The sequence below is a fragment of the Micropterus salmoides genome, unplaced genomic scaffold, assembly GCF_014851395.1.
Source record: "Micropterus salmoides isolate LMB-PRFRI ecotype aquatic unplaced genomic scaffold, ASM1485139v1 Ms_hic_scaffold_21, whole genome shotgun sequence".
Classification (NCBI taxonomy): Eukaryota; Metazoa; Chordata; class Actinopteri; order Centrarchiformes; family Centrarchidae; genus Micropterus; species Micropterus salmoides.
Window position 1 is genome coordinate 24,759,041 of NW_024041262.1, and position 26,114 is coordinate 24,785,154.

At 40.2% G+C, this 26,114-nt stretch overlaps 1 protein-coding gene across 4 annotated transcripts in view; it reads right to left on the minus strand.

The window, feature by feature from the left end:
- Window positions 1-26,114, minus strand: part of LOC119915519 (brain-specific angiogenesis inhibitor 1-associated protein 2-like) — an 86,951-nt gene that overhangs the window by 5,233 nt on the left and 55,604 nt on the right. For 3 of the 4 annotated variants that reach the window (XM_038735076.1, XM_038735073.1, XM_038735075.1), the window contains 10 exons: window positions 25,200-25,261; window positions 23,978-24,049; window positions 21,888-22,025; window positions 10,736-10,888; window positions 8,175-8,411; window positions 7,073-7,277; window positions 5,585-5,786; window positions 5,346-5,426; window positions 4,802-4,967; window positions 3,289-3,326 (listed from right to left, as the gene is read on the minus strand). In XM_038735076.1, coding sequence (XP_038591004.1) covers window positions 3,289-3,326; window positions 4,802-4,967; window positions 5,346-5,426; window positions 5,585-5,786; window positions 7,073-7,277; window positions 8,175-8,411; window positions 10,736-10,888; window positions 21,888-22,025; window positions 23,978-24,049; window positions 25,200-25,261 — 1,354 coding nt within the window. Of the gene's footprint in view, window positions 1-555; window positions 2,425-3,288; window positions 3,327-4,801; window positions 4,968-5,345; window positions 5,427-5,584; window positions 5,787-7,072; window positions 7,278-8,174; window positions 8,412-10,735; window positions 10,889-21,887; window positions 22,026-23,977; window positions 24,050-25,199; window positions 25,262-26,114 lie in introns of those variants that run through there. The other variant, XM_038735074.1, reaches the window with a different exon arrangement.

A 26,114-nucleotide genomic window follows, 5' to 3' on the forward strand; every position in this document is an offset into this window, starting at 1 on the left:
GCAAAGCTGAGGGGGAAGACAAGTGTTGGGTAACAGACAAACTGAGAGGAGACGGAGAAGAGGGCAAGGAGACAGCAGACATACGCAGCAAGGAAAACATTTCTCCAATGCAAAAAAAGTCTATCTTCATCCAATTCTCCAATTAAGTCTTAAAATATTATTCTTAAAAGTAGTGAAAACCACAACGCAGAATATAGCAGATCAGGAAAGTTATACTTGTTTCTAAGATTTTCTAGCGCCAAGTGAAATTATCTGCCTCACTTTTTTTCACTAATGTGAAGAAAAAAAAAAAATGTTTTAAGACTAAAAACTTGACCTCATTGAATATTTGGTAAAGTCAGACATTTTTGCAGAGTAGGAGGAATGGGAGAGGTGCGCAGTTAAATCTTTCATCGCCTCTCTTTGGTATAGACAGTACTTGGATGAGATTTTATAAAAAACAACTGTAGAAGCAAACAATATGAGAAAGACCAATTCCTATTAGGCTAGTAAGTGGACTTCAGATGTTGACAGATGGACAGTGGTTAGTAAAGACGGGCACTAACTAGACCGACATACGTACAAGCAGACCAGCATCTTTATTTAGCACAGATAGAATCAGACAAACAGTTCTTTTATCTTGAAAACATGATGCTTTTTACTCACTGAGGTTTTAAAATCCAGCCTTTAATTGCAAAGACAACATTATAAGAAGGCTGAATGAGGTTTCAACATCAAATTAACTCCTCCCCTTCAAGGCTGCAGAGAAGCTGTGCCATAAATCTGTAGCCTGGATAAATGTGGCAGTGTAAAAAACACTAATGCCAGTGACCCTGTTTCATTATCGCAGTACTGCCGTTGCCTCACTTGAATCTCTGGAAGTTCCAGAGGTTCATCAGCAGATCGTTAGACAATAATTTAAAGTCTTAAGTTGCCGTAAAAAATATAATATCCACGTTAGTCATTTATTCACAGTAAGAGGCACTATATTATGTCCAAACATAGAAAAGATTTGAAAATGGTTGCAAAAGAAAAGCAATGTTTCATGTGCACCTAGTCAAACAGCAGAATCAGTTGGCTTTTCTTTCATGTATGTATGATGGTTAACCTTACTAAGGCTGCAGCTATTAATATATATTTTTTTTAATCAGCAATTAGCTGGTTTTGTCTGTAAAATCATAAAAAACAAACATCCAAATGCCAAAGCGATGTTTTCAAATAGATTTTTTTGTCTGACCATCATCCAAAAACTAAATATATTTAAATTTATGATTATATAAAAACAGAAAAAAAAAAAAGACATTTGCGAAGCTGGAGCTAGCGAATGTGTGGCATTTTTAAAAGCATTTTTCATTTTTTACAATTTCAGCACTAAACCCAACTCACAGCCTTGCATGTCATTCAGGGACGAGGGACAGTTGACCCCATTCAGCCTTGGCATGACATTCACACACCACATAAGATAGTCAAAGGACCCCGAGCACCTGGGTTTGTGTCTGAGCACAATGTCCCTCCATAAAGATGTTGGAGAACAAGTTGAAAGGCTGATACCGAAAACGTTACAGTAGGTTTTGTTTTTAATTTTTTTTTTTTTTTTTTACATAAAGTCAGAAATATAGACTATTACTTTTATAAGGTGCGTTTTAATGAACTGATCATAGATACTGTATGACAAGCACTTCTGTATGGCACATTTATGTACAGTTAACATTCCTGTCACACTGTCTTCGTTCCATAAGTTAAAACATTTACATCAGCGGTTCACTACTCGTGATACATAGCCTCTTCTCTCAGAGGAATACAAAACCTCACCAGCATGAAAAGGTAAAATTACTGTTAAATACTGAAAGACCCAGTAAAAGTATTTTAATATGTACTTTTTTACATTATGAAAATCCTCTTTGGGATCAACATCATTAATTTCACACCCTGATTTACATATCCTTTACATTGTCATTCTGATGGAGAGCACTGACATTTGTAAAAATCAGGTTCCTTTGGTGGGAAAATATAATCCCCAGCAATATATATATAAAAGAAATGTACATGCATGAAAGACAAGCAAAAGATACATTTTCCTCAGAGAAAACGTCCATCACATTGAATTGAATATTTAGATCCATTTTGTTCTGGTTTGGCTTGGCATGGTTCTGCACCAAGGCGTCACCAGTGGCTACCGAGCCAGTTAGACAGCACAGCGCAGGATTAGGGGAAGAAGGAGGGAGATCAGAGAGGGGAAATGATATACTTCTCTTCCTTACATCGATTGGCTCAGGGAGAGTTTATTGCCGTAAGCGAAAGGTAGGGAGGCAGGGAAGAGGGGGGTGGGGGAAGGGGTTGGTTGAGGGGCAGCAAGGTGCCTGTCCTATCACATCGTGTGGCTGAGTCTGTGCCTGTTTGTCTGTCTGTCCTCACACTGTCGAAATCAATTTGCCCTCTGCGGAACTGTGGACAAAGAGAGGAAGAGGCTTCCAGGTTGGCTGGCTCAGGAGAAACAGCAGCAAACACAACCAGGACACAGAGAGGCAGAAACCACATCTACCCTCCAACATGAGAAATAAACCCCACAATCTTAAAGCTCGACTTGATCTGACGCCTAACTTCCTACAATATGATGGTTGGTTTTCAATCAAATTAACTGTGGATGAGAGGTTTTGAAGCATGGTGAGCTTATTAGGGATTGGGTGGGTGGGTGCAGTTAGCAGGTGGAAGCGCAACTGGAGCCACATGGTGTATGGGGGTGGGGGGGGGGGGGGCATTGGGAGAAGCTGAGAGCATGAGTGTTTTGATATGAATAAAAGAGAAACCTTAAATCAACGTTTAGCTTAACTAAATTAACTGTTAACTTACAATCTATTTTTACTGTTTATAAAAAAAAAAAAGAAATGTAGTATTAGCAATATTATCACTCATAGCTGACCAAGCACAAAGTAAGTCTTCTACCAATATGCAGTATGAGACTTATGTTATCCTATCAAACAAGTGAAAACAGAAGAGGATGCAAACATAAAACAGCACAAAGAAGACAAAATTGTGGTGTATTGTGTGTTTGTGGGTCTGGACAAAATACCCCAATCCCTCAACTCTCTTGTGCGTCTTCAGCGCCCAGCCAAAAAAGGACACAATCCCTCACTGGCTTCCCATCACCAAACACTTTCAACTGTGTTCAACCAAAGTGGAAGCACATCATCCAATTATTCTACATATTTGAATTTTGAGGATATCCTGCTTGAACTGACTGAACTGGAACTGAACCTGATTTTTGTATTAATAAAACATAAGATATTAACTGCAACAAGTGGTTCTTACCTTGTGGGGAAGCGGGGCTCGTATTCTTCAGCTCCTTGCTGTAAAGACAGAAAAATAAGAGACAAGAGATATACTCTGAATTTATTCTGAACCCACATAATAAATACTTTTTAAACTGTGACTAGCAACTGGAAAGTTGCAATGACCATAGCAGCCAGCAGGAGGCAGCAAAGACACATTATAGGAGAGATCCTGCAGCATTTTAGCTATAACTCTACATGGCTCTTCCTACAGCAGCCACAGGTGGATATCAAGACTGATAACTACAAACCTCACTTGGAAAGGTTTCTTTTAAACAAAGAAAGATAAATATAAAATGCTGTGTAATGTTCATATGACTCTTGTTACGCCCCACCCTTTGGTGCACATAAACACCTTTAAAACAACCAAATCAAGGGAATTTATTAACATAACAAGGCAGCAAGACCAGCAGTCCCAAATCAAGAAGCCTCCCTTCTGACGCTTGCACAGGAGCTTTTAAAGGCCGCCTTTAGGCCAGGTGGACTTTGTTGGAGCACTCCCAGAGCAGAACTGGAGGACAGAAAAGAACATGGACACAGCACAGGGAAACACATACAGCCATAACACTGACTGAAGCCTTTCCTCGCAATATACAGTTGTAGATGTCTGTAAAATCAGAATTTAAATTATTATTTTTTGATGTGAAACAAGTTCCAACTGTATACTGAAATATAACCGTTAATTATATGTAAATGTTAAAATAATGTGTAGCTGTCTTCTGACCTATAAAAATCATCAAATCAGTGCTTACTGGGTGACTGAAGCACAATTTCAAGTGCACATAAACTTGACTACAACACCCAGTTCCCCTTAAATGTCAGCAGAGATTTCCATTCCTAATGCTGTGGGGCGGAAAGAACAGTTTAAGATGTTACATGACTGCTGAGCAATTAAGCATCGCCCACATGTAATGTTCCAGGTGAGACGTAGGAGGGAAGCTGGGCTGATAGAGAAGGGTTCAGTGTTGCATAAGTCTACTTCTGATGTTACCTTTTGAAAACTTAACCCTCCTCCCTCATAACCACCGCTGCCCCCTCTTTCTTTCTGTCAGCTCGGTGAACGCTCACTCGGGTCTCAACTGACACTTGTCAGAAGAACTTACCTCCGAGACAGAGGCAGTCAGGCACAGAGGAAGACCTCTCCACTCTGAGCTGTGCCACATCTTACACTTCGTAAAACAGGAACATGTGAGGCGAAAGGGAACTGATTTCTGCATTTATATAAACTAATAAAGGAGAGCCTTTTCTGCGAGCTTTGGCACAAGAGAACTAGGAGTCCTGGTAAAGGAGTCAGCCAGTCAAAGCTAAGCTACTCCTGTACTGTATCTCAGCTCAGCAGCATGTAGGGAAAAGCTACCTCCAAACTTTCAGAGACAGACAAGAGCAGACCTTTGCCAGGTTTGGTGCGATGGCTCAGCTCACATGTTGTGTGTGAACTCATGTGTGGGTAGATGCCAGTGTGTGTTAGTGTGCTTGCTTTGCAGGCGCCCCACCTGTGGGAAGCCTGGCACCGCCACGCTGTAGGGGCGTTGTTGTCTGCCATGCAGCGCAGCAGCGCTCTGTGCCGCCATACGGGAGTGGATGCTGTAATCGGGGACAGAGAGAGGCATGTCTTCTCTCTCTAGAAGGTTGCCCGTGCTGCTACTCTTCCCATGGAGGCTGGAAACACACAGGTGTACAAAGAGTGGGGAAATAGCAAACTTGTTATTCGATGTGGAAAGTCCTCCATGAATAGATTAGCTTGTAGGCGTTTATGGGGGAGATCTGCAGGGGAGCCATTACTGGATTGCTGCTATTGAAAGTATTCTCACGATGGGTTATTTAACCCTGTTTTGCCAATCAGTCAGTATTAATATAAATCTTAAAAAGTATAAAAATCAGGAGGTCAATATTCACCCCAAATAAAATAAACAATGAAAAAAGTATCCCTATAAAACAAATACATAAGTTCAATTAAGCAACCAACATTTAATTAGCATGTTTAGTGAATTAATTACTTTTTTAAAGACAAAAGTAAAATCTCCATAACAAACATACTTGTGTACTCGAAGTTGCCTCATGGAGTTGCCGTCACTGTCAGAGATCACCCGGGTGTAGGAGAAGGGAAACCAGCCGCGCCTGGAAGAAATGAGGGGGCACCAGATGTTATAAACAAAAAAATTTTATGGGAGAGATTTAATAAAATCTGTGGGAGTGTCGATAAAAACACTAACCACTGAACAATCTTCAGAGAAGGGGGAATAAAAACATTCTTTGAATACATAAGTTGCACTCACATCCTCGTCTTCTCATTCTCTCCATAGTGCCACCCATCACGAGCCTCTGGGACCAGCAGGGTTATCACATCGTTCTCAGAGAAGCTGAGCAGCGTGGAGTTGTCACCTGCAGCATGGGAAAAGATGGCCTGGACTCGAGTTCTCCCGTTTCTCTCCAGCCCCGCTGCCATGGAGCTGGACCGGGGCAGTGTACGGGTCTCCGCTGGTAAAGATAACATGACAGATTTCAGTCTCCATTTCTCTAATAAACACTGTTGACTGGTATAAAACAAAAGGTGTGCATCTACTATACCTCCATGTACTTCATTATCTTACAAGCAAAGTATCTAAAGAGGTGATATTTTGCTTTTTGGCTTTTCCCCCCTCTCCTTTATTGAGTTATAAACCTTTTATGTGCATGTAAGACATTTGCAAAGTGAAAAAGCCCAAAGTCCAGCCCAAATGCAATGTGCAGTATGATAAAAAAAAATATGGTGTTTTTTGAAAATTAAACCATGTAAACCTGTTCTGGTACAACCTCTAAATAGGATTTTGAACCTGAAAATGAGCATAATACCACCTCTTTAAAATGACTACATTTTTGTGTAAAACATCTATATTTACTATTTCTCCTTCACATTTTTAACATGTCCTTCTATTCCCAATTGCTTTTTCTTATTAAAACTGAACATGTGTTTGACATCCAGGCAGATGTGATCCATTAGCTCTTGTAGTTTGTTTTATCTTTGATATGCAATAATATTTTTAAAGAAATACACCTCCACATGCTGACAAACCCACAGCCTTGACTATTGGCTCATAAACTTGTTACAGCTAGCAAAAATTACTTTCTTTTTCCACACATCCAGCAGACAAAGAACATCATAAGCAATCATTTGGAAGCATGCTTTTGTCCAGTATTTTTACTCTTCTTTCAGGTCTGCTTTGCTCTCTACCAACTCCTAAGAAAGATCTCTAGATTTTTAGCAGTTAGATGACCTACTTTCTTCACTATCCAGTCTGTCTGCTGATTGGTACTGGGCAGAAAGTGTCCATGTACAGTGGTTTAACAGAGTTGGTTGCTAAAAACAGCTTCCTGCTGCTGGAAACCTGGTTGATGAGTACAACACCTGGATTCCACCAGGCATGGCTCTATAACTTTGCGTCTTCAAACTGGTTTTGTACAGTCTTCTGCACAGCTTCATACCCCACTGGAAGAGTTTCAGAAGCGGAGCATTTGACTGTGGAGAACGCATATCAACAAAATCTAGCAGTGTGTGTAAATTTTAAAAATTTACTTTTTTAAAAATATGGAAGTTACTTCTACCACTTTCTTATTACACATTCTACGTCTTATTTGATAGAATAAGGACTACAACATCGCTGTGTTCAGTTAATGTTTTGTTAAATGTTCCCAAACTTATGCTACCTTCATTCTTCCAAATGCCTTGAAAGAGTGGATCAATTTTAGAGCACAGTTGGATATTAGTGCACAGTATGTGTCCTTACTCAGGGTGGTCTTGCTCTTGGCCGGGGCGACCTTGCGCACAGGCAGGGTGTTTGAGTACACCTCCCCTCCGTGGCGCTGGGTCTGTGGTGAGGCCTTGCCTTGGGCCATCTTGCCCTCCATCCACTGCTGGTAGTCGTCTCCTCCGTGAGCACCGCCAGTGCCGTTCATCATTGGCATCCCTCCTTCTACCCCTCCCATCAGCCTCTGCGAGGATGAAAATTGCATACATGCAATTAAACCACAAACTTTTTCTTTCTTCACATAGCTGTTATATAACATCCAGCAGCCCATTAATAATAATGAACTAGGTGGAAATGGAACTGGGTCAGGAAACGCTGATTAATGAAAAGACTACATTTGAGTATATGTTGAATTAAAGATAAACATATGGAATGACTATTGGGAGACTGCAGTGAGTTTCAAAGTGTGTTTAATCCGGGAACATAAAACACCACTGAATTTGCACCACAATTTTTAATTAGAAGCTCAGGCCAAACTGATGCAGTCTTTCATGTAAATCTTGAAGTTTGTTTTTTTCCCCAGTAACCAGGCCTGCAGGAGGGGGAGGAGGGGGCAGGGTGTAAAAGAGCCTGAGGATGTGAGGAATCTAAACCTCTTCTGTGCAAAATGCTAATTAGTATGGTTCAAACGATATAATTTGCATTCAGAAGAGTTTTCTGAGGATGCGTTGAGGGCTCCCATGATGCAGTAGCTCCATTCAGAAGAAACACCGCTCGACACATTTCAGGTCCTTATGAAGGGTCTCATTAGACATTTACCTGTGTTAGGTGTGAGTGCATTTGGGCTTCTATCTTCATGAGGGCCAATTTGAGTTGTAGAATGTGAGAGTAAAGGCATTTCTGACATATAAAAAACCTTTTTTAGGGTTAGGGTTTTAGCTTAGAAGGCAAAGGTTAAGGCCAGGGAATGCATTTTGTCTGTGAGGGTCCTAACAAATATAAAAGTTCAAATGTGAAGCCTTCTAGAATTTTTTTTTAGAATTAAAAAAACAAACAAAACAATTATCATATATAATGGCTATAAATACTGCAGCGTGCACAGGTGTCAGGTGGATTAAATGATAGTAGTAGAGGAACAGACCTGCTGTCCCATGGCCCCACTGGCCCTCAGGGCTGCTAATTCTGGAGGCACCGGCAGGGGTTTCGCACCAGGGATGGGCTCGGAGATGGGCATGCCTGGATGATGAGCACCGGAAGCCATGATGCCCACTGTACCGCTCATCTGCTGGGCCAGGAACATTGCGCGATCTGGCAGTTTATTGGGCTCGGCACAGGCCTGCTGCCACACTGGGATCTTCTGTGACAAAAGGTCATTCCCCTGAAAGAAAGGAGGAAGAGAGGGTGAGGCTTGGCGTTAGGTTAAGCTGCTTTGCTGATCTATTGGGCCCATTTGGACAAATTTAAGACTGTATATCAAGTTCCAAGTTCACCCTGATGTCAGCTACATAAAACTTGTACGTAGAATTATCTTTCTTTGCACATTTTATTCAATAATTTATTCACTCAACTGCAAAACAATTACAGAGCAATTTATTTTATTTTTTATTATTATTTGCCCCATCTCATAGTGTTCATAAATCACCAATGCACCAAATGAATCAGTTGGCCCAAATTCTGCATAAATCTGTTGGCTTGATTAGCAAAATCTCTCAAAAACTAGTTAACACAAAAATATATATATGTAACCTCTGGAGTAAATGCTGCTTTTGTACATGTTGGATGGAATTTCCCAATACATCAACATGGCATCACATAAGCATAAGTATTCAATAGACGACAGGAGGATAAGATAGCTGAAAGGGAGGAACGTGCAGTAGGTGCAGGCAACAAAGGATGAGAGGCGGGATAAAGGGTGAGATATGAATCCTCTTTATGAATGCACTCATTTGAGAAACTCTCAGCTGGTGCTTAAAGAGCCGACTTACATTCCTTCCGTACATTATAAGAGTAGGGCAGTTACATAACAGATTCTTCACATTTGCATTAATTGTGAGTGAATAAATGAGGGAGTCCTGAATCCATGAATATTGGAAAGATACCGAAGGAAAATCTGCTGCTCAAAACAGTTTAACTCCACCAGGCTGGTGTGGAGGATAAACACAGTGTGGTTCCAAGGTTGTCTCGCCCTGCTGAGTCTATGTGGGTGCCAGGGTGTGAGTGGGATGATCAAATAAATTAACACACTAATATAAAAGTATTGCAAAAACAAATTCATACCCACAGGGTGAGCATCATGATACTGGGGACTCATGCCCTGACTGAAATAGCTTTTTGCTCACTAAGTCAAAGCTAATGTCACAGTAAAAGTCTCTCCCTTTGTGGCCGTTAACTTTCACAAGAGGCCAGATTAATGGAATTGGAATGAATGTGATATCAGCCATGTATTTCTACAAGTCTTTCTTGCTGCTGGTAGAAATGATGAGTCACTACGACCTCACTTAGCCCTCTCAAATAGCTAAGGTAGAGCGTAGGTGGGTTAGTGTCTTTACCAGTGTAATGATAAAATCCACTTGCACACAGTGGCTCTTTTCCCTTCATTCTTGCCTTTCAGCTCACAAACCACAGAACAGACAGACACTCTTATACAGAAATTGAGTTTGTGGGCGATTTGCCAATTTGGACAAAATGATCTGTGAGAAGAGCAGTGATGATTTTTGTCTCTAAGCTCTCTTTACTTACCGGGTACATTTACAGTCACAGTGACAGTAGTTGGACATCATTATCTAATGCACACTGCACTTACTGACGTTGTAGCATTAACTTTAAAGCAACTTCTTGCTTTCTCATATCTGAAATAATGCTTGTGGATTACTCACATAGCATAATGCAGAACACACCTCATTAATTAATCTGTAAACTATCATATGACAGAGAAAAGCATCACATCTTCCCATTGAAGCTAGAACCAAAGAATGGCATTTGGCAAAATCTGAAGCACTTCAGATCAACAGGCAATTAACTTGTTTCATTGTTATGGACTAGTCAGTTAATCTACCAATATTCAACTGTACTTTGTAACAGAGTTTAAGACTAAATATTTCTCTGCTGTTTATGCATCATCACATCAGCAGTTTGTGTTCTGTGCTTCCTCCCGCTGTCTATCAATCACTTATTCAGACACTTTCACACCCACACACATTGAGTCTGAACCAAGTGTTCTTGCAGAAGTAGGTCATTCTCTCCTGCTGCCGGCCCACTTCACCCTCCTCCTCCTCTTTCTCAGCCACTCACCCTCCACTTCTCCATCTCTCTCACTTCACTTTACCACTTCACATTTCCCCAGTGTGAAGGAGTGAGAGGTGGGTGGGACATGCCTTCCTTCTCAATTTCTTGGATAACATAAAACTCCAGACAAGTGATCTCCTGGCTGCACTGATGCATGTAAGAAGCCAGGACACAATAGCAGAAAACGGGGGAATAAATGCAAATCTTTAAACCTGAGAGCAAGTTCATAGCAGTAAGGTTTTTGCTCGTCTTATATAAGATTTTATACAGCCTAAGATCACAGATGTTACATACTGGGACTCTATATTCCCATGTTTTTGTGTCTTTGACTAATTGGGTATAAATTTTTCAACCACATTTAACCTGGCTGTAACCTACTGGAGACATCTTTAAAGATGGAAATCAGTTCCTTCTCACCTTGCCATGATAGGCACCGCTGCTCTTGGCTACGGCACACTGCCGGTCCACCAGGAAGCAGTACCTCCTCCTCTCCTCGGACAGAGCGTTCTTGTAGCCCTCAGCGATGTAGGAATCCAGCTCGCCCTGCTTATTGCTGATGGCCTCCACATACTGGGGAGAGGAAGGAAAAAGGTTGGCATGAAAAAACATGGTATGATGCCACAACTTCTACCATACCCTGAGCATTAATGAGTCAAAATGACATCAAAGGGATCCTTTTTGTGGCTGGGAAACATTTAAAAATGTGAGTGAGTGCGGGACTTTTTACCTATATGAATGACCATTGCATTCATGCCCTAACCAAACAAGTTTACTCAATGCTCATTAAGCTGATCACCACCAGGTAAAGCTCTCTGTATACCAGAGTTTTAAAATCATCTGTGGCGAACCAGTGGTGTGATGTGCCCTCTCTCTCCCCCTCCTTCACCCCAACCGGTCGACGCAGATGGCCGCCCACCCTGAGCCATGGTTCTGCTCGAGGTTTCTGCTTCTTAAAGGAAGTTTTTCCTTGCCTCTGTCTCCTAGTGCTGCTCTTGGTGGGAATTGTTGGGCTTCTGTAAATAGCATCATAGAGTACGGTCTAGACCAGCTCTTTTATGAAAAGCGCAGTGAGATAACTGTTGTTGTGATTTGGCGCTATATAAATAAAATTGAATGTGTTTTATGCCAAGAAGGCAGGAGCGACCACAGCGAAAGCAGCAGCAGCCCAGTATGCCTGAGCCTCTACGTCATAAGCATGTGTTGAAAGTGTTTTGTAATTACTCTCGCTGGCAGAAGGGGGAGACAAAAGTTCTGCACTGCAAGTTTAAACAATAGGTGCGTTAGACTTGCAGGGCCTCACATAAGAAATCAAAAGCAAATGCTGTGAGATCAGTAATTGTTTTTAAGCTCACACACACACACACTCTATGTGGAGTAAATTGTGTCCGACTTGATGACATCTTATTAAAGCCCCACCTCTTTAAGTCACCGACAGCTTGTTTGACTATCAGCAAAAGTTATCCGCAGTCTCCTAACAACATCTCTTCCTATAAATTATGTCCCGATTACTCTAGAGACCTGTGAACGACACATGCAAAATTTCATTGTGTACATGGTGACTCAACCCTTTCAATGACTTCGGCAGATAATGGACCGCATTTTGAGGAATTTTCATGAACAGCCTTAAAACAGGCGTCGAACATCTCAATCATGACATAAAAAGCAGACAGACTGTGCTTTCATGTAGTGCTTTGAAAATCTAATTGCTGTGCATTTGGAAAATGTCAGAGCACATCGGAACCTGGAAACCACGAGTCTGTTTTGTGACTGGTGTTCTGTATTTCCTGTAGATAATCTGTATGAGAGAACTCATTCACGCTTGTGCTGTATCTGGCATTTAAACCTATTCACCCTCTTCTCCTTCAACGCCCGCAGAGTCATTTTTAGTGCTTGTACCGAGGTACAGAACATCAGGAACCACTCATCCACATCTAGCATCACCTTGACACACAAAGGCAAAAAGGTAGAATGTAGTGAACCCAACTTTATCCATCGGGTTCACTTATGTAAGTGAAAGCATGTGAAGATTCCCACAGCGTCAAAGTGCCAGACAGCGCTGAGCTCCAGTATGAGGTGTTAGTGACCGTGGCTGGTGATTGTTTGCTGACTCATATGTGACTGGCTGGTTGAAGTCACTTAATGCTGTGCTATATTCACCATCGCATATTAAGCATCACCAGACGTGCTAATTAGGTAATTTAAGCTAATTCATGCATTCGTAAACATTTCTGCTTCAACAACATATTTATCTAAACGTGAATGTAATGTATTAAAAAGGCCCAATCTATAATTTCTTAACAATATAAATCTGAGATAGTTTCACAAACATGAGTTTGTTTTGTTGACAACTGATAATTTAAAGAAAAAGGACAGATTAACTGCTGTTTTTACACATTTCTTTAAAAAAAATAAAAACACACCACACAGCAGAAAAAATATTAACAACGTAGATTATGTGTTAGTCCTTTCTAAAGACGAGTCAGACCATTTGGGAGTGATGAAGGTTCAATTCCTGTGATCTAAACCTTGGTTAGGGGTCTATCCTTTTGTTGAAATTTTAAATCAGTGTGTGCCTTTATCTTAAAACACTATAAAAGCTAAAACACTTACATAGAATAAAATAAGCAAGTCATTTAGGGGGAAGAAAGTGCTCTAAAATCTGACCAGATTATAGAAGTATAGCAAGCTAGTATTAGTGCATCTGCACAAGACTGATATCATGGCGGACAGACATAAAAACCTTCAGTGAAGATATATATATATATACACATATATACACACGAGAGGTATGGTTTTTGCTTAAGTTGATAATTATTGACAAGATTAAAAGGAGTTTCACTTTGGTGCCAGGTAGCCTAAAGAACAATTTTCTGGTTCTGTGTAATATCTTTCTATAGCTTTCCCTGCCCCCACGTCTATGTTACAATCTCACGGTCCCTCTTAAAGCAGAGTGAGATGGTTTTCAGGGAGACGTCACCCTTCCACTGATCGACTGTTGCGTCTCTGTAATGACCTTAATAGCCTAGGATTGACAGGGAAGATGAGACGACGCCCGCAGACACCCAGCAATTAGTGTCCTTTCTATACCGTGTGAAAAGAATTTAAAGTGAAATATAATGCAGAGCCTCATCAGTATTAAATACAAGCGGAGTCATAAAAGTTCTGAATAATGACTGTTACTTAACTGTGACAGTTGATAGTTCACTCAGGAAAGTGCCAGGATATTAAGGCTATTTGAATGTCAGACTTATACTTCCAAATAAATTAGTGAATGACACCTGAATAGTTCTATGTTATGACAAAGCCATCTATCGGATGCCCCAATTACTGACAGCTGTGTTAATTTACTCATGTGTGGTATTAACAAGGTGAAAGTAAACCCTTTTCTTTCACAATTTAATCTATTTTCATGAGAATGTAAAATAAGCTTTTAAGGAGGTAAACATTGTTAAATATGTATCAATTAGTATTGTAACTAATGGTAGTTGTTCCCTTTGATGATCATCAATAAGAGGTCCATTTTTTAATCAATATTTTAATATATCACTGTAATTAATTGGCTTTATATGTTTCAGGAGAAATGAGACTAAAAACTGAAAACAAACATTTCCATTTATTTTTAACTTATGATTTGGGGAATATTCACATTACAGTGTCCCTATGGTGTCTTCTATAGTATACACAGGTGCTGTAATTCCATTCAAAAAGTGAAACTTGTATAATGTATACATTCACTCCACACAGACTGATATATTTTAAGTGTTCATTCCTTTTAATTTTGATGATTATAACTGACAACTAATGAAAACCCCAAAATCAGAATCTCAGAAAATTTGAATATTTTGAAAAGGTTCAATATTGAAGACACCTGGTGCCACACTCTAATCAGCAAATTAACTCAAAACACCTGCAAAGGCCTTTAAATGCTCTCTCAGTCTAGTTCTGTAGGCTACACAATCATGGGGAAGACTGCTGACTTGACAGACGACCATTGACACCTTGCACAAGGAGGGCAAGACACAAAAGGTCATTGCTAAAGGAGGCTGGCTCTGTGGCCAAGCACATTAATAGAGGCGCGAAGGGAAGGAAAAGATGTATTGGTCTTAATATTCTAATTTTCGGAGATACTGAATTTAGGATTTTCATTAGTTGTCAGTTTTAATCATCACAATTAAATGAAATAAACATTTGAAATATATCAGTCTGTGTGTAATGAATGAATAGAATATCCAGGTTTAACTTTTTGAATGGAATTACTGCTTTTTGATGATATTCTAATTATATGACCAGCACCTGTAGTCTCTGTCACAAGTAGCTTTCACTGGTGGGCAACACTGTTGATATACCGATGTGCCACATGGAGGAGCCATAGTGTCACACATGAAATCTTTGAAAAACTGTTGCCTCTCATTCTCGAGTGTTTGACCCTTACGTCTTTCAGTTAGCATGAAATCAAATCGCAACCAGAACATTAGTTAAAAGGAAATTATCTACATGAATATGATAATTTATCAAAACAAAAAACACACACACACACTTACTTCCAAGAACTGAACAGGGTCCTTAATGTGGGCGCACAATGGCTGAACATGCACCGATCACCCACAGCGAAACACTAATTGGTGACAAGCCAAAGTGGCAGCAACAGAGGATGAAGGCCACCTATGAATCATACAAATGGGGGAGGTGGAGAGGCTTTCAGGTAGCCTACGAAAACACAGCACGCAACCACGTTGATCAGATTCAGACCTGCATACTGAGGTCAGGGGGGCCGCGTGGAAGCTGTCAATCTCCGGAGAGTAACTAACAGGCTGAGAGATGGGGTAGAGATGCCAGAGTGTCCAGTTATGAAAGGATTTTACACATACTCCGTGTATACCAAACAGACAATCACAAAATAGTCACAAGGAGAAAGTTAATACGTAAACAAAGCATAGCGCGCACACACACACACACACGAACTCCAGGTTAAACCACCTGTCTGCTAACTTACTCATGATTATAAAACCTTCCTGGAACACCGTGTGAGCACCGACAAGGAAACAAAAAAACATTTACATATAGATAACTTTAACAATAATTGTGTCTTTCTACTCAAATACTGTGAAGAATTATTATTATTATCATCATCACTACTACACCTGAGAGCACTTCTAAAACTCCTCAATTTTGTCAGTATCAAATCACATAATCTGTGAAATATTAATTGTCAAGTCTAAAAAATATCAATAAATGCTAAATCAGCTGAAGAATTTCAAACCGCAAGTTTCCAGATTTTGCCAAGGTAGCAAATATTTTATTGTCTGGATAACTGTGCCAAACTCAAATATTTTCAATTTACAGAGAACATATAAAAAACAGAAGACAGCAGATAATCTGAGAAGCATTCGAGAAGCTGGAAACAGCACTAATCCTGATGTCCTGTCTTCTAGAGGTGTCCCGTTTCAAATCTTAAGTTTTTATTATTTCAGCTGATTTTGTGCCAGTAGTCACAAACCTAAATGCATTTATTTAATCAAATCACCACAAACTATGTGTAGTCTGAGGTGTGCTCTGCATTTGAAGGGTATTTAGGGTGACAATTTACACAATAGTCAGACAAGGGAGTCAATAGGTCATGTCCCCCTCAGCTTTATCATGCAGTATATATATATCTATATATATCTCCTCTTTAATTTTGTTCTTCTGATATTGCATGTGAACGAGCAAGAAAATAAAGCATATAGGATGTGAAATGTTTTCGTGCTATAAAAAGGTGGCGCAGCATAGTTTTTCCTTGGAGAACGCCACTACTCTGATGTACATTAAAGAACTTTCATCCACCGCAGCTGACTTCCTTTTCCATTATATAAGTACTTTTAATACATCAGTCATGCAGTATACGGCGCACACATGTTGTGATCGCTCTCAGATACGGAGCCCTAATTAGATTCCAACTGGCCTTTCATGCCACTGCCAATCAACTCTCTTCAGATGAGGCTCCCTCGTTACATAGAATATAAATCTGGCCAAAAGCTGCTCCTGGTTTCTGCTGACCGTGAGCACAATCAGCATTTAAGATGTGTGCTAGGACGGGCGAGTGTGTGCTTGTGTGTCCAGTATTTTCTGACGCATTTCACATTAATGATGGTCTGAACCATTGGTGTAAAAACTGGCTGCAGGGCCTCTGCTGAGTGAAACATGTCAGCGAGTGAAGCCCAAATTTCGCATGTAACAGCAATTATACTTAAAACGTGTAACATTATGACATGAGACGTGTAAAATCAAACCAAATTCACCAGAGTAAAACACTGCGTGATGGTATGAAAATTCTCTCATGTATGCGTGGTGCAAAGCTAAAAGAATACCTGCACTGCTCAAATGAATAATTAATTATTCGTTTGATTTTCCTCAGCTCATCATCTCAAACTGACAAAGAGATGAAGGAAAAACAGACCCGCCAAAAGGTTGAAAGGAATAACAGATAATGGTGTTAACAGGCTCCAGAGCTCCCAGTCAGCTTTTAAAAATGGATCTCAGGATTGTATTGATTTTGCTGTTGCTGGCACCTTTTTGAGACATCTGAGCTGCACTCCGATATCTCTATGCACAAAAAGTTTAAATGTAATCAAAATGAAGCCTACACTGCCGAGGCACAACCTGGGGCTAAGATCCTCATCACCTATAAACTAATTTGACAACACCTGCATGAAACTGACTTATTAAAAAGGAAGAGAACCAGATACTTTGAGATAGTATGAATGCATTTGATGTAGCCATCTGTGTGTTTACACTTAAAACACGAACACAAGGGGGAGATCACGAATCAAGCTCACTTCCTGTTTTCAGTGATTCAACACGGCTGCTTTCTCTCCTCCAGCCGATCCATATCACAGTTTGTACTCTTCTATTCCTCATCTCATCCTTCCGTTCTCCCAACTAGCCCTCCTCATTGTTCTCTTTGAGACAGACGCCCACCTAACATCTCATCCCATTTAAAACTTGTCAGAAATACCCATGGCCATAGGAAGGTGGAAAGCGTTTAGGAATTGTAAAAAGGAAATTCCCACTTTATCCTGATCCTTCACAGCTTTCTTCTTATGATGGGCTGTTAATTGTGTGTTCGATTGGTGTTCATACGCTACACTCAAGGATATATTTAGATGTTAATATCAGCTGCATTGGAGAAATATCTCCTAATGACATTTCCAGAGGTTCTCTTTATAAAAAGAGATGGGGAAATATACAGAGAAAGATACCTCACTGTCTTCTACTGTAACTGCAACAAACCTTCTGAAAGTGATGAACTGAAGAGACGGGTGATGTGGCAGTGAATGAGGAGACTTTACAACTGCCAAAGGCATGAATCATAACCAGGGCCGCAACTAACGATCATTTTCATTAAGTAATGTTTACCAAATAATTGTTTATTCTATAATATGTAGAATATATGTAAGATATTCCATTAAAAATAGAAAAGAAAATGCAGCCAATTCTCACATTCGAAAAGCTGGAACCAGAATATCTTTGGTAACCAGCAGTTATAGTTGTTCAAGTCAAATCACCAGCCTATTTCTGCTCATCACCCCTTTACATGATACATGTTGTGTCTCTGTGAGCCGTTCAAGCAGGTAAGTTGTTTCATCTGAATAATCTGGAAAAATCATTTTATGTCACTAAATTCAGTTGCTCCCCCCCTACATCAGTTCTCATCCCGGGACCCCATTCATCCTGTGACCTCTTGCAGGGCTTTCGAGCTGCAGATTGGGCCCCTGACCTAAACCACCAATTCAATTCATCAGAATTGTTAGGGATCAACTAACCGACTTACTAATTGTTTCAGCATTAAAATATACTGTCTGACGTCTTATATTAATGTTACTTCCTTAGTACAGAAACACAAGAACATTCTTCATGACCTGAAGCAGCGGAAGTGGAAGGGAGGATGAGTGATTTCTTTTACATTAGCATCATCTAAAACCACAAACTACCCTTTACCACCAATCACGCTTCAGTAGCAGATTTACAAGGAGATTCATCAGACTGTATATTGTGCCCAGGCAGCAGCTCAGTGCTTTATGGCCTGAGGAACACTGCTGTAAACGGGTGACTTCCCATCACCTATAGTTTTAATATTAAAATCAATCATGAGCAGGAGAAGCAAATGGCGATTACTTTAATCTGTGGTGTGTGAGCGGTTTTATCGCTTAATGAGAAGTTGGACAGTGGAAGGATGCATGAAGTGAGGAGGACACCTTTACTGGAGTAAACGGCCTCATTCTGTGATTTAACACATCTAACCGAGCAAGCTTTCAGGCTTTGCACAAACATACTGTCTGCCATAAGTACCCAACCAACTATATACACGCCATATTGTTTGTTCAAAGGCAAATCTGTCCTTGTTGCTTGGCTGTATGCTTCACAGTGCAGGCCGCTGGTGTCTCCTGTTCCTGCCAAGACCTGGATGCCATGAGGGCCCATATGACGCACTGTAAGAATCTGGCTCCCTTGGGACATACACATGCTACTCAGGGGAGGTCCATCAATGCCTGCATCAAAGTACAGCGACAACATTTCACATATTTCTCATCAACTCTTTTTTTTCACCCCCTTTCAAACGTCTGAATCGGCACCAAAAATAATCTCTAGGCCCGTGGCTGAACACTTTTACCATACTTCACTGAAATGTGTAAACAAGACTTTGAGATATTGTGGTAACCGTCAAACAAGAATGAAAAAATATCCTTCTTGCTGTAGGTATAAGCACATACATGCATACGTGAAAGCATGATTAACGTACACATTTCACACACTCTGGGTCGCTGAAAATAGTCAGGTAGTAGTGTTCAATTTTAAACATTCAGTTCATCTGAAGAGACAAAGCGACAGTTGCAGGGGGAAAGGCCTGGTATCTCAGCGGAGACTGGGTCTTTCACACCCAATAACCCATTAAAGCCCAGAGGAAGTGCAGGACTTTGGGGCTGAATGTTCCCGTGCTGTTCCTCAGAGCTCCATGTATCGATTTTTGTAACAACCAGCCCAGCTGCCCCTTTCATGGTCCACCAGCCATCCATCGAAGCAACACTAACAATTACACAATAATTACCTCCCCCTGCTGCTTCTACAGAACGATCTGGGGCCAATGCCTCAGCCTTTGAAGTGCTGCACAATTAGCCCTTAACCTCTGGCACCATGTTTTGTCTGCACTGCCATAACAGGTTAAAACTATGCAAAGTTTACTACGGCATCAGTTCAGATTACACTCATTCTCTATATACTATAGTGTTAAATTATACATTACGTCTGGTATATATGCTTGTTTCGTCACCTGTCTTTGGCATTCAAACTGATAGTTTGATCAGTTTATTAAACCTAAACTTGTCTGTAAATTTATATATGTATAATTTGTCCAAATTTGACATGTAGGCAACAGGCTGATCAATTAATTAGACTTCAGAAAATCACTGATCCAACATTTCTTGACCTCCTCTATCAGACTTTAAACACTAATCCAAAGCCTTTGTTTCTAGTCCCTGCCGTCAAATTATATTTAATTACAATATTTTTCAAAAGTACCCTGGTTTTTGGGCATCCTGGCCAACTAGCAGTCTTAGATGCATAGCACCGATATAAGAAAATAATTGACTGCAATTTAGCTCTGGATTAAAGTTTTTAAATAGAATATACTGTATTCTCAAATGATGGCTGTTGGACAGGCACAGTGGAGCTGAAGGGGAGTACGTTTTTGCTGAGTACAGCACTGTGAAGACAGGCTGTTCGAGGATGAAGGCCTACATTTGCCATTCCATTGTGAGTTTAATTATTTGCATCACATTTGACACCTGCTGACAAGGCAGAAAACAGAAGTCCATCAGCCACAAATTTAGCCTTTTGCAGATAACCACGGTATTCATCCTGTCGCCCCATACAGAAACCTGCTGAAGGTGAGAAGAACTTCTGTATGTGACATTTGAATAGGCAGAAAGTTCAGCTGTGGATATCATGAATATTATCTTAGACTGTGCAGCAGGTGTGATGTAAAAATTGTGTTTTTTTTATTAAACAACTCATCACATACTTATTATGTTTAAAGCTCATTACTGTTACCTTATGTGACCACACACACACACACACACACACACACACACACAGTAAGGATTTATACATAGAAAACTCATCATCGTTTCCTTTGTTACGCTCAACTCCCTCTCTCAGCCTCTCATTGTGCTAAGGAGCAGCTGTTGGACAGACAGCGCATCACAGCGGCTAACAGCAGCATCTCCTGTGCAGGTTGTGTAAGAGGGCACGCCTACAGAGGGGGCACACAGACTCGCCTCACGCCTCCGCTCAAGCAGTTACCTGAACATATGAAAATATGCCTCACTCAACCCATTCACCTGCCCTCGATATCATAAACAAATATTATGTAATTCTGATAAAGTGCAACAACTAATGAAATAGATAGTTAAAGTTATGGGAGTACTTTACAAAGTGAAACTTGGATTAAACACATTCTGTTCTTCAAAATAGCTTTTTAACCATTTAAAAACATGTTCAAGTATTTCTTTAGTGCCCTTTTTTAAAATATTCTTAATTTTATAAAAGTTTTTCCCGGAATCTTTGAAAATATATCTTACATTCAAATTTAGTAACATCCCATCACCTGACCATTTCAGCAAACTATTATTTCTAAAACCACATGACTATGATTTTACGCCGTTAATTTAACTGCGATTAGCGGTTGTGTTTTTGACAAGTCTCCTGTATAAATATGCTTTGCAACTGTTTGATGACCTGAATGAAGGTGGCAGACCAAATAAAAGCAATTTTTTATGCTACTGTAGACATTTTGCATGATGGTAGCAATCACAATTAAAATCAGTGGGATTGGTTTTGCTGTTCGGCCCAGGTGGTCTTGAGCAAAAAAAAAATCTAATATTTGAGTAAAGTAAATTCGAGTCATAATCTTTGCTATCCCCATTTCTCTCACTGCGAAGAACCTTTCAGACTGGCATTTAAACTGTGTGTGCCCAGTAGGGGGTCCCATCTCATTCAGCTCAGCACATCCTATCCCATCAGCACCGGCAGCAGTCACGGATTACCATGCGCACTCAAGCTCAAATCCCATCAGGAGGAGGGAAAAGCATCTGAGAGGAGTAGCCGGGTACGTGGTACACCGAGGAATCGGCATGAGTTCACTAAAAGTATGGGTTTGTAATTTTAATTTTGACTGACTAAAGATGAAGTAAATTATGAAAAACTAATGTTTCTCTAGAGGATGAATGGCAGGTTGTCTGCGCCACAAACTGGGCTGAAGCCAATAGGATCATATTTTTTGGCACTGGCTGTTGTAACCATGTTGTCATGTGCTTTTATCCAGTGGTCTTCCAGCTGGCTATAAGGATCCTCTTTGAGCCACCGAGCTAAGGCATAAATTTTATTCCTCATTGATCCACAGAGAAAGCTTCAATTAACCAGAGAAGCACCAGGAACTATAGTTTGCAAGAAGCTGAAGTGTCAGATGTCTTGAATGGTGCAGACATCTGAAGACAGTTTCACGAACACACTGCAGTGACACACACACACAGACCTGCATCTCCTTGTCTCCATATTTGGAGGGGTGCTTGCTGCCCTGGCTCTTCCTGCGCAGTTTCTTCAGCTCTGCTTGGCACTTCTCCAAACTCTCCCCTTTGCTCTTGTGCTCCATCTGGTATTTCTTCAGCGCAGCCTGAGGGGGGCAGCACAAAGTCAGCAGGGGCACGGCGGCGCTCGCATGGATCAGTATCCACAGATGATTTCTTTTACACCAACAGACCACATGAATGAATGTATGTTTTATTGCTGATGGTGCAGAATGGGGACTGGAGAACTGAAGGAAGATGGTACTATGATGGGATTATGATGCATTTGTTTTTCTCCTGTACCTTTTAGGCAGTTTTTCTTCATTCTGTCCTCTTTATCTATGGCAGTCTAGCAGTTACTGTACCAGGACTGGCCCAAGTGTTTTTGAGACCCTGTCCTGGGAAAGATTTGTTAACAATGACCCCCAAAGCCTAAAATTTGGTCTTGATCAGTACAAGTGCTGCTGCATTCTGAATGATGTGTAGCTTATTTATAGCTTTCTTTGGAAGACATACATAAGTCTCTCAGTATCATACTAGGAGAGAAACAGTTGCACTATTTCTAAAAGGTGATAAAAGGCAGTGAAATTGCTGATGTTAGATTAAAAAGACATGCCATGATGTTTTAAAACCTCATTTTTTGTTCAGTTGCAAGAAATTATGTGACATCTCCAAGTTGATCCGATCAATGCATTGAACCAGTTTATCAGTGGGGCTGATGTCACTGGGTGACAGATCTACAGTTGCAACCATGGTGGAGCATTTAGCAGCTAAAGAGACAGAGATTTCCATCAGGGTTAGTAGAAACCTCAGTGGAGACCAAAAATAGAGCTAGAAGTTGCTCTGTGTCTTCTGGATGTGTAAATAAGCAACTGTCTGGTGACAAGTTTGTCATATTCCTGCAGCTGATTTCCATTTGAATACATCAGAATTGTTCACTGTAATTCATCCAAGAGCCTTCCAAACACCCGATACACTCCCTGTCTCAAATTATAAAATATTTTTGGGACCGATTCCAAACAACCGACTACACTCAAAATGAATTTGTCCATTTAATTTTCTTTTTTTTTTTTGCAAAACAAATCATTTTCACAGAATGAGTCATAATTCACAGGGCAGAGTGGGAAGTAATTTATGTAACTTGCTGCAGTGGTTTTGATGCCGGTGGGAAATTGAGAGTGTGTGAATTTTGTCTTTGGCCAATGATTTTATGAGAACATGGTTCATACTATATTATCCATAACTTACATGGTTCATACTATATTATCCATAACTTACGCTCCCTAGAGAGGCCTAACTGAAGTGGAGCAGAGTTGCAAGTGTATGATGCATTCAAAGATATGGTGGGTCAGGTACGTAATTTTTTGAGCCGTCTGTCAATATTCTAGAATAAATGGGCACCTACAACTGCACTGGACAGTAAAAATCATGTCATTTTAACAAGCTAAGAATTATTACTTAATTATTACTTTTTTCACATGTACATTTAACAACTACAGCTAGCATGAGGCTGTGGCTAAGGCCACATTTGAATGCTAACAAAATAATAAGTTTATCATAAAAGCGTTAAAGCAGGATTAATGGATTTTTGCTTCTAGGGGGCAGAAAAACTCCAACAAACTGACAAACAGCCCTGACATATTAGAAAATGTATTATGCTTAACATGATAGCTAAACATCGCCTATGCATCCTCCTTTTAGCTCTGGTTTGGGCACCAAAAACTCTTGAGAAAATGATTTGGTTCTTTAGCTGCTAGATGTTTCACTTTCTTCACCAGCTCGTGTCTTAACTCTGTATCTGCCGTTTAGTGGTAGTCATTTAGCATATTGTGGGTTTATGAGAGCTTATTAACTGCTGCCTGCCGTAGCTGGAAATGAGGTTGATGAGAGTGAACCAAAGATGTGTGTAAAACCAAAACAATGAGGCTACAAGACTCAGTAGAGCTGCAGAGTGAATTGATAATCATGTTGTTTGTCACTGTCCACAATGGCTCATGAAACAGACTAACTTGTGGGACTTTTGTCACTATATAACTGTACATCAGGAAGGGAATCTCACGTTCAGGTAGCGTGCATCCAACTCAACCTTCTTCTCCAGTTCTGTGAGCAGCTCGTTGTGGAAAGACTTCAGCTGCAAGACACAGGAATATAAAAACCTCAAACACAATGCAACAAACACAAAATTAACTAAACCTCAATGTACAACCACAGTGGATTATTTTCAAAAAGGAATGTGACATGTGTGCTGTTTGTGTTGTGAAATAATGACTTGAAGAGATGCATTTGTGTTGCCATCGGTAATGACACAGATCAGAGAAAAGATGTCTGGTATGTAAATGCATGCCAAAGTCAATTTGCTGTCCCTGTGCAGGTATAGTATGTATGCTTCTCTCTGTGGTGTAAAGGGTGAGTGAGCGAAGTTGAACCACCATGACATCTACTACACCCACACAACACACTTCAAATGAAAAACAAAAAAACAGCTAATCGCATCTACTGTTTCACCATCTTGGTTTTTCTCTCATCGTCCATGATGGGAGACAACATTTTCTCAAACTACTATCAGCGCAATACTTCCTGAAAAAGCAGGAACCCCATGTAATTTAGATTGCATGGAACAGTTGAGTTAATTGCCTAGAAATGTAGACAAAACTGTTAATGAGTCTGAGTAAAAAGCAAGACTAACACTGTAACTGTGTCACAAAAGTTGTGATATTTTGCTGAACATCACTATTGCATTCTTTCTCAGTCTTTCTGGATAAGATGAGCATCTGCTCAATGCTTAATTTGCACTGTTGTACAAAAACTCATCATTGCTTTGGATCTTTGACATCCATTACCCTCAAGGATGAGATGACATACAATTTAAAATACCCTTGATCACACACTTTGCATAAAGATTGCAACTAGGCTGCTCCTCGCTTCTTCTCTCTTGACTAAATGTTCCCTGCTAATGTTACCACAATTGGCCAATTTACTCGTTGGAAGATTCAAATGTAGATGTTTAGGGGGACTGAATTGAAAACTGTTTTCAGTCTGTAATGGCTGTAATCTACATATCAAAAGAGCTGTAAACAAACTATACTTAGGTGAAACTGCTGGCTTCAGATAATGAAGTACATTATAAGTTATTCACAGTAAAGAGTGTCTTGCTGAGTATTAAATATGAAAATATAAATTGGGATGTGGAGACTCCAAAGCAACAGGCCCACAATCTGTTTGGTTCCCAACTCGTGGCTTAAGAAGTGCTTATTTTAGCAACACCACCACCACATGCTCACCATCTCTTCAAGCTGGATCTGGATCTGTCTGTGCACTTCAGCCATCTGGAAGAGCACATCCCCTGCAGGGAGAGGACAAAGAAAAGAAAGACAATAAACAAAAAGAGGGAGGGGAGGAGGAGAGAAAGGAGAAAGTGATATTAAATCTTTCCAATGTCTGTGAGAGCTATAGAAATACATCGTGCAAAAAACCATGCAGCCACACAGAACAGATGAGAGACAGGTGTGGTGTCAAAGGAGGAGGCAATGGACAAGATGAAACATCTGTCATAATATTGACGAAGCAGACAAAATTCATATCGGACAAAATCAAAAAGAACACTACAGAAATATGCAGCACACAGAGCACAAACAGAATGAACAAAAACAATCAGAGATAATCAAGAAATTACAGAATGTTTTAAATTCTGAAACCTACTGCTAATAAAATACTGCTAATAAACCCACAGGAACAGCATGACAAAAGAAAATCTTTATAAAATCAAGTATTTCATCTTTGCAGTAAGACACATGCTGTACTACAACATAACAGGGCAAGAAACATCAAAAAGCAGAACCCAGAAACAGGTCAAAAGCTTAAAGAAATAAGAAAAAACACAAAGTATAAGTAAAAAGTAAAATGATGATTCATGCAGCCAGGGAGGTGCGTGTCGTTTTAAGATACCTACATGCTGCCTCTTCTGAATATGCAATGCGTTGAAAAAAAAAAAAAAGGAACAAAAAGATCTAGTTTGAGCAAAGAACAGAGGGATAGAAATCTGGAGACAGTGACAGATCAAACCACCCCAAGAAAAATGAGACACATGACAGGTTTCCACACAGAAAAACACACAGACAGGCAATTAGTCAGACCCTCCACTTGTTTACACACTATATACACACTGTACTGATCTGAGAGCTCAAACCCATACTGGA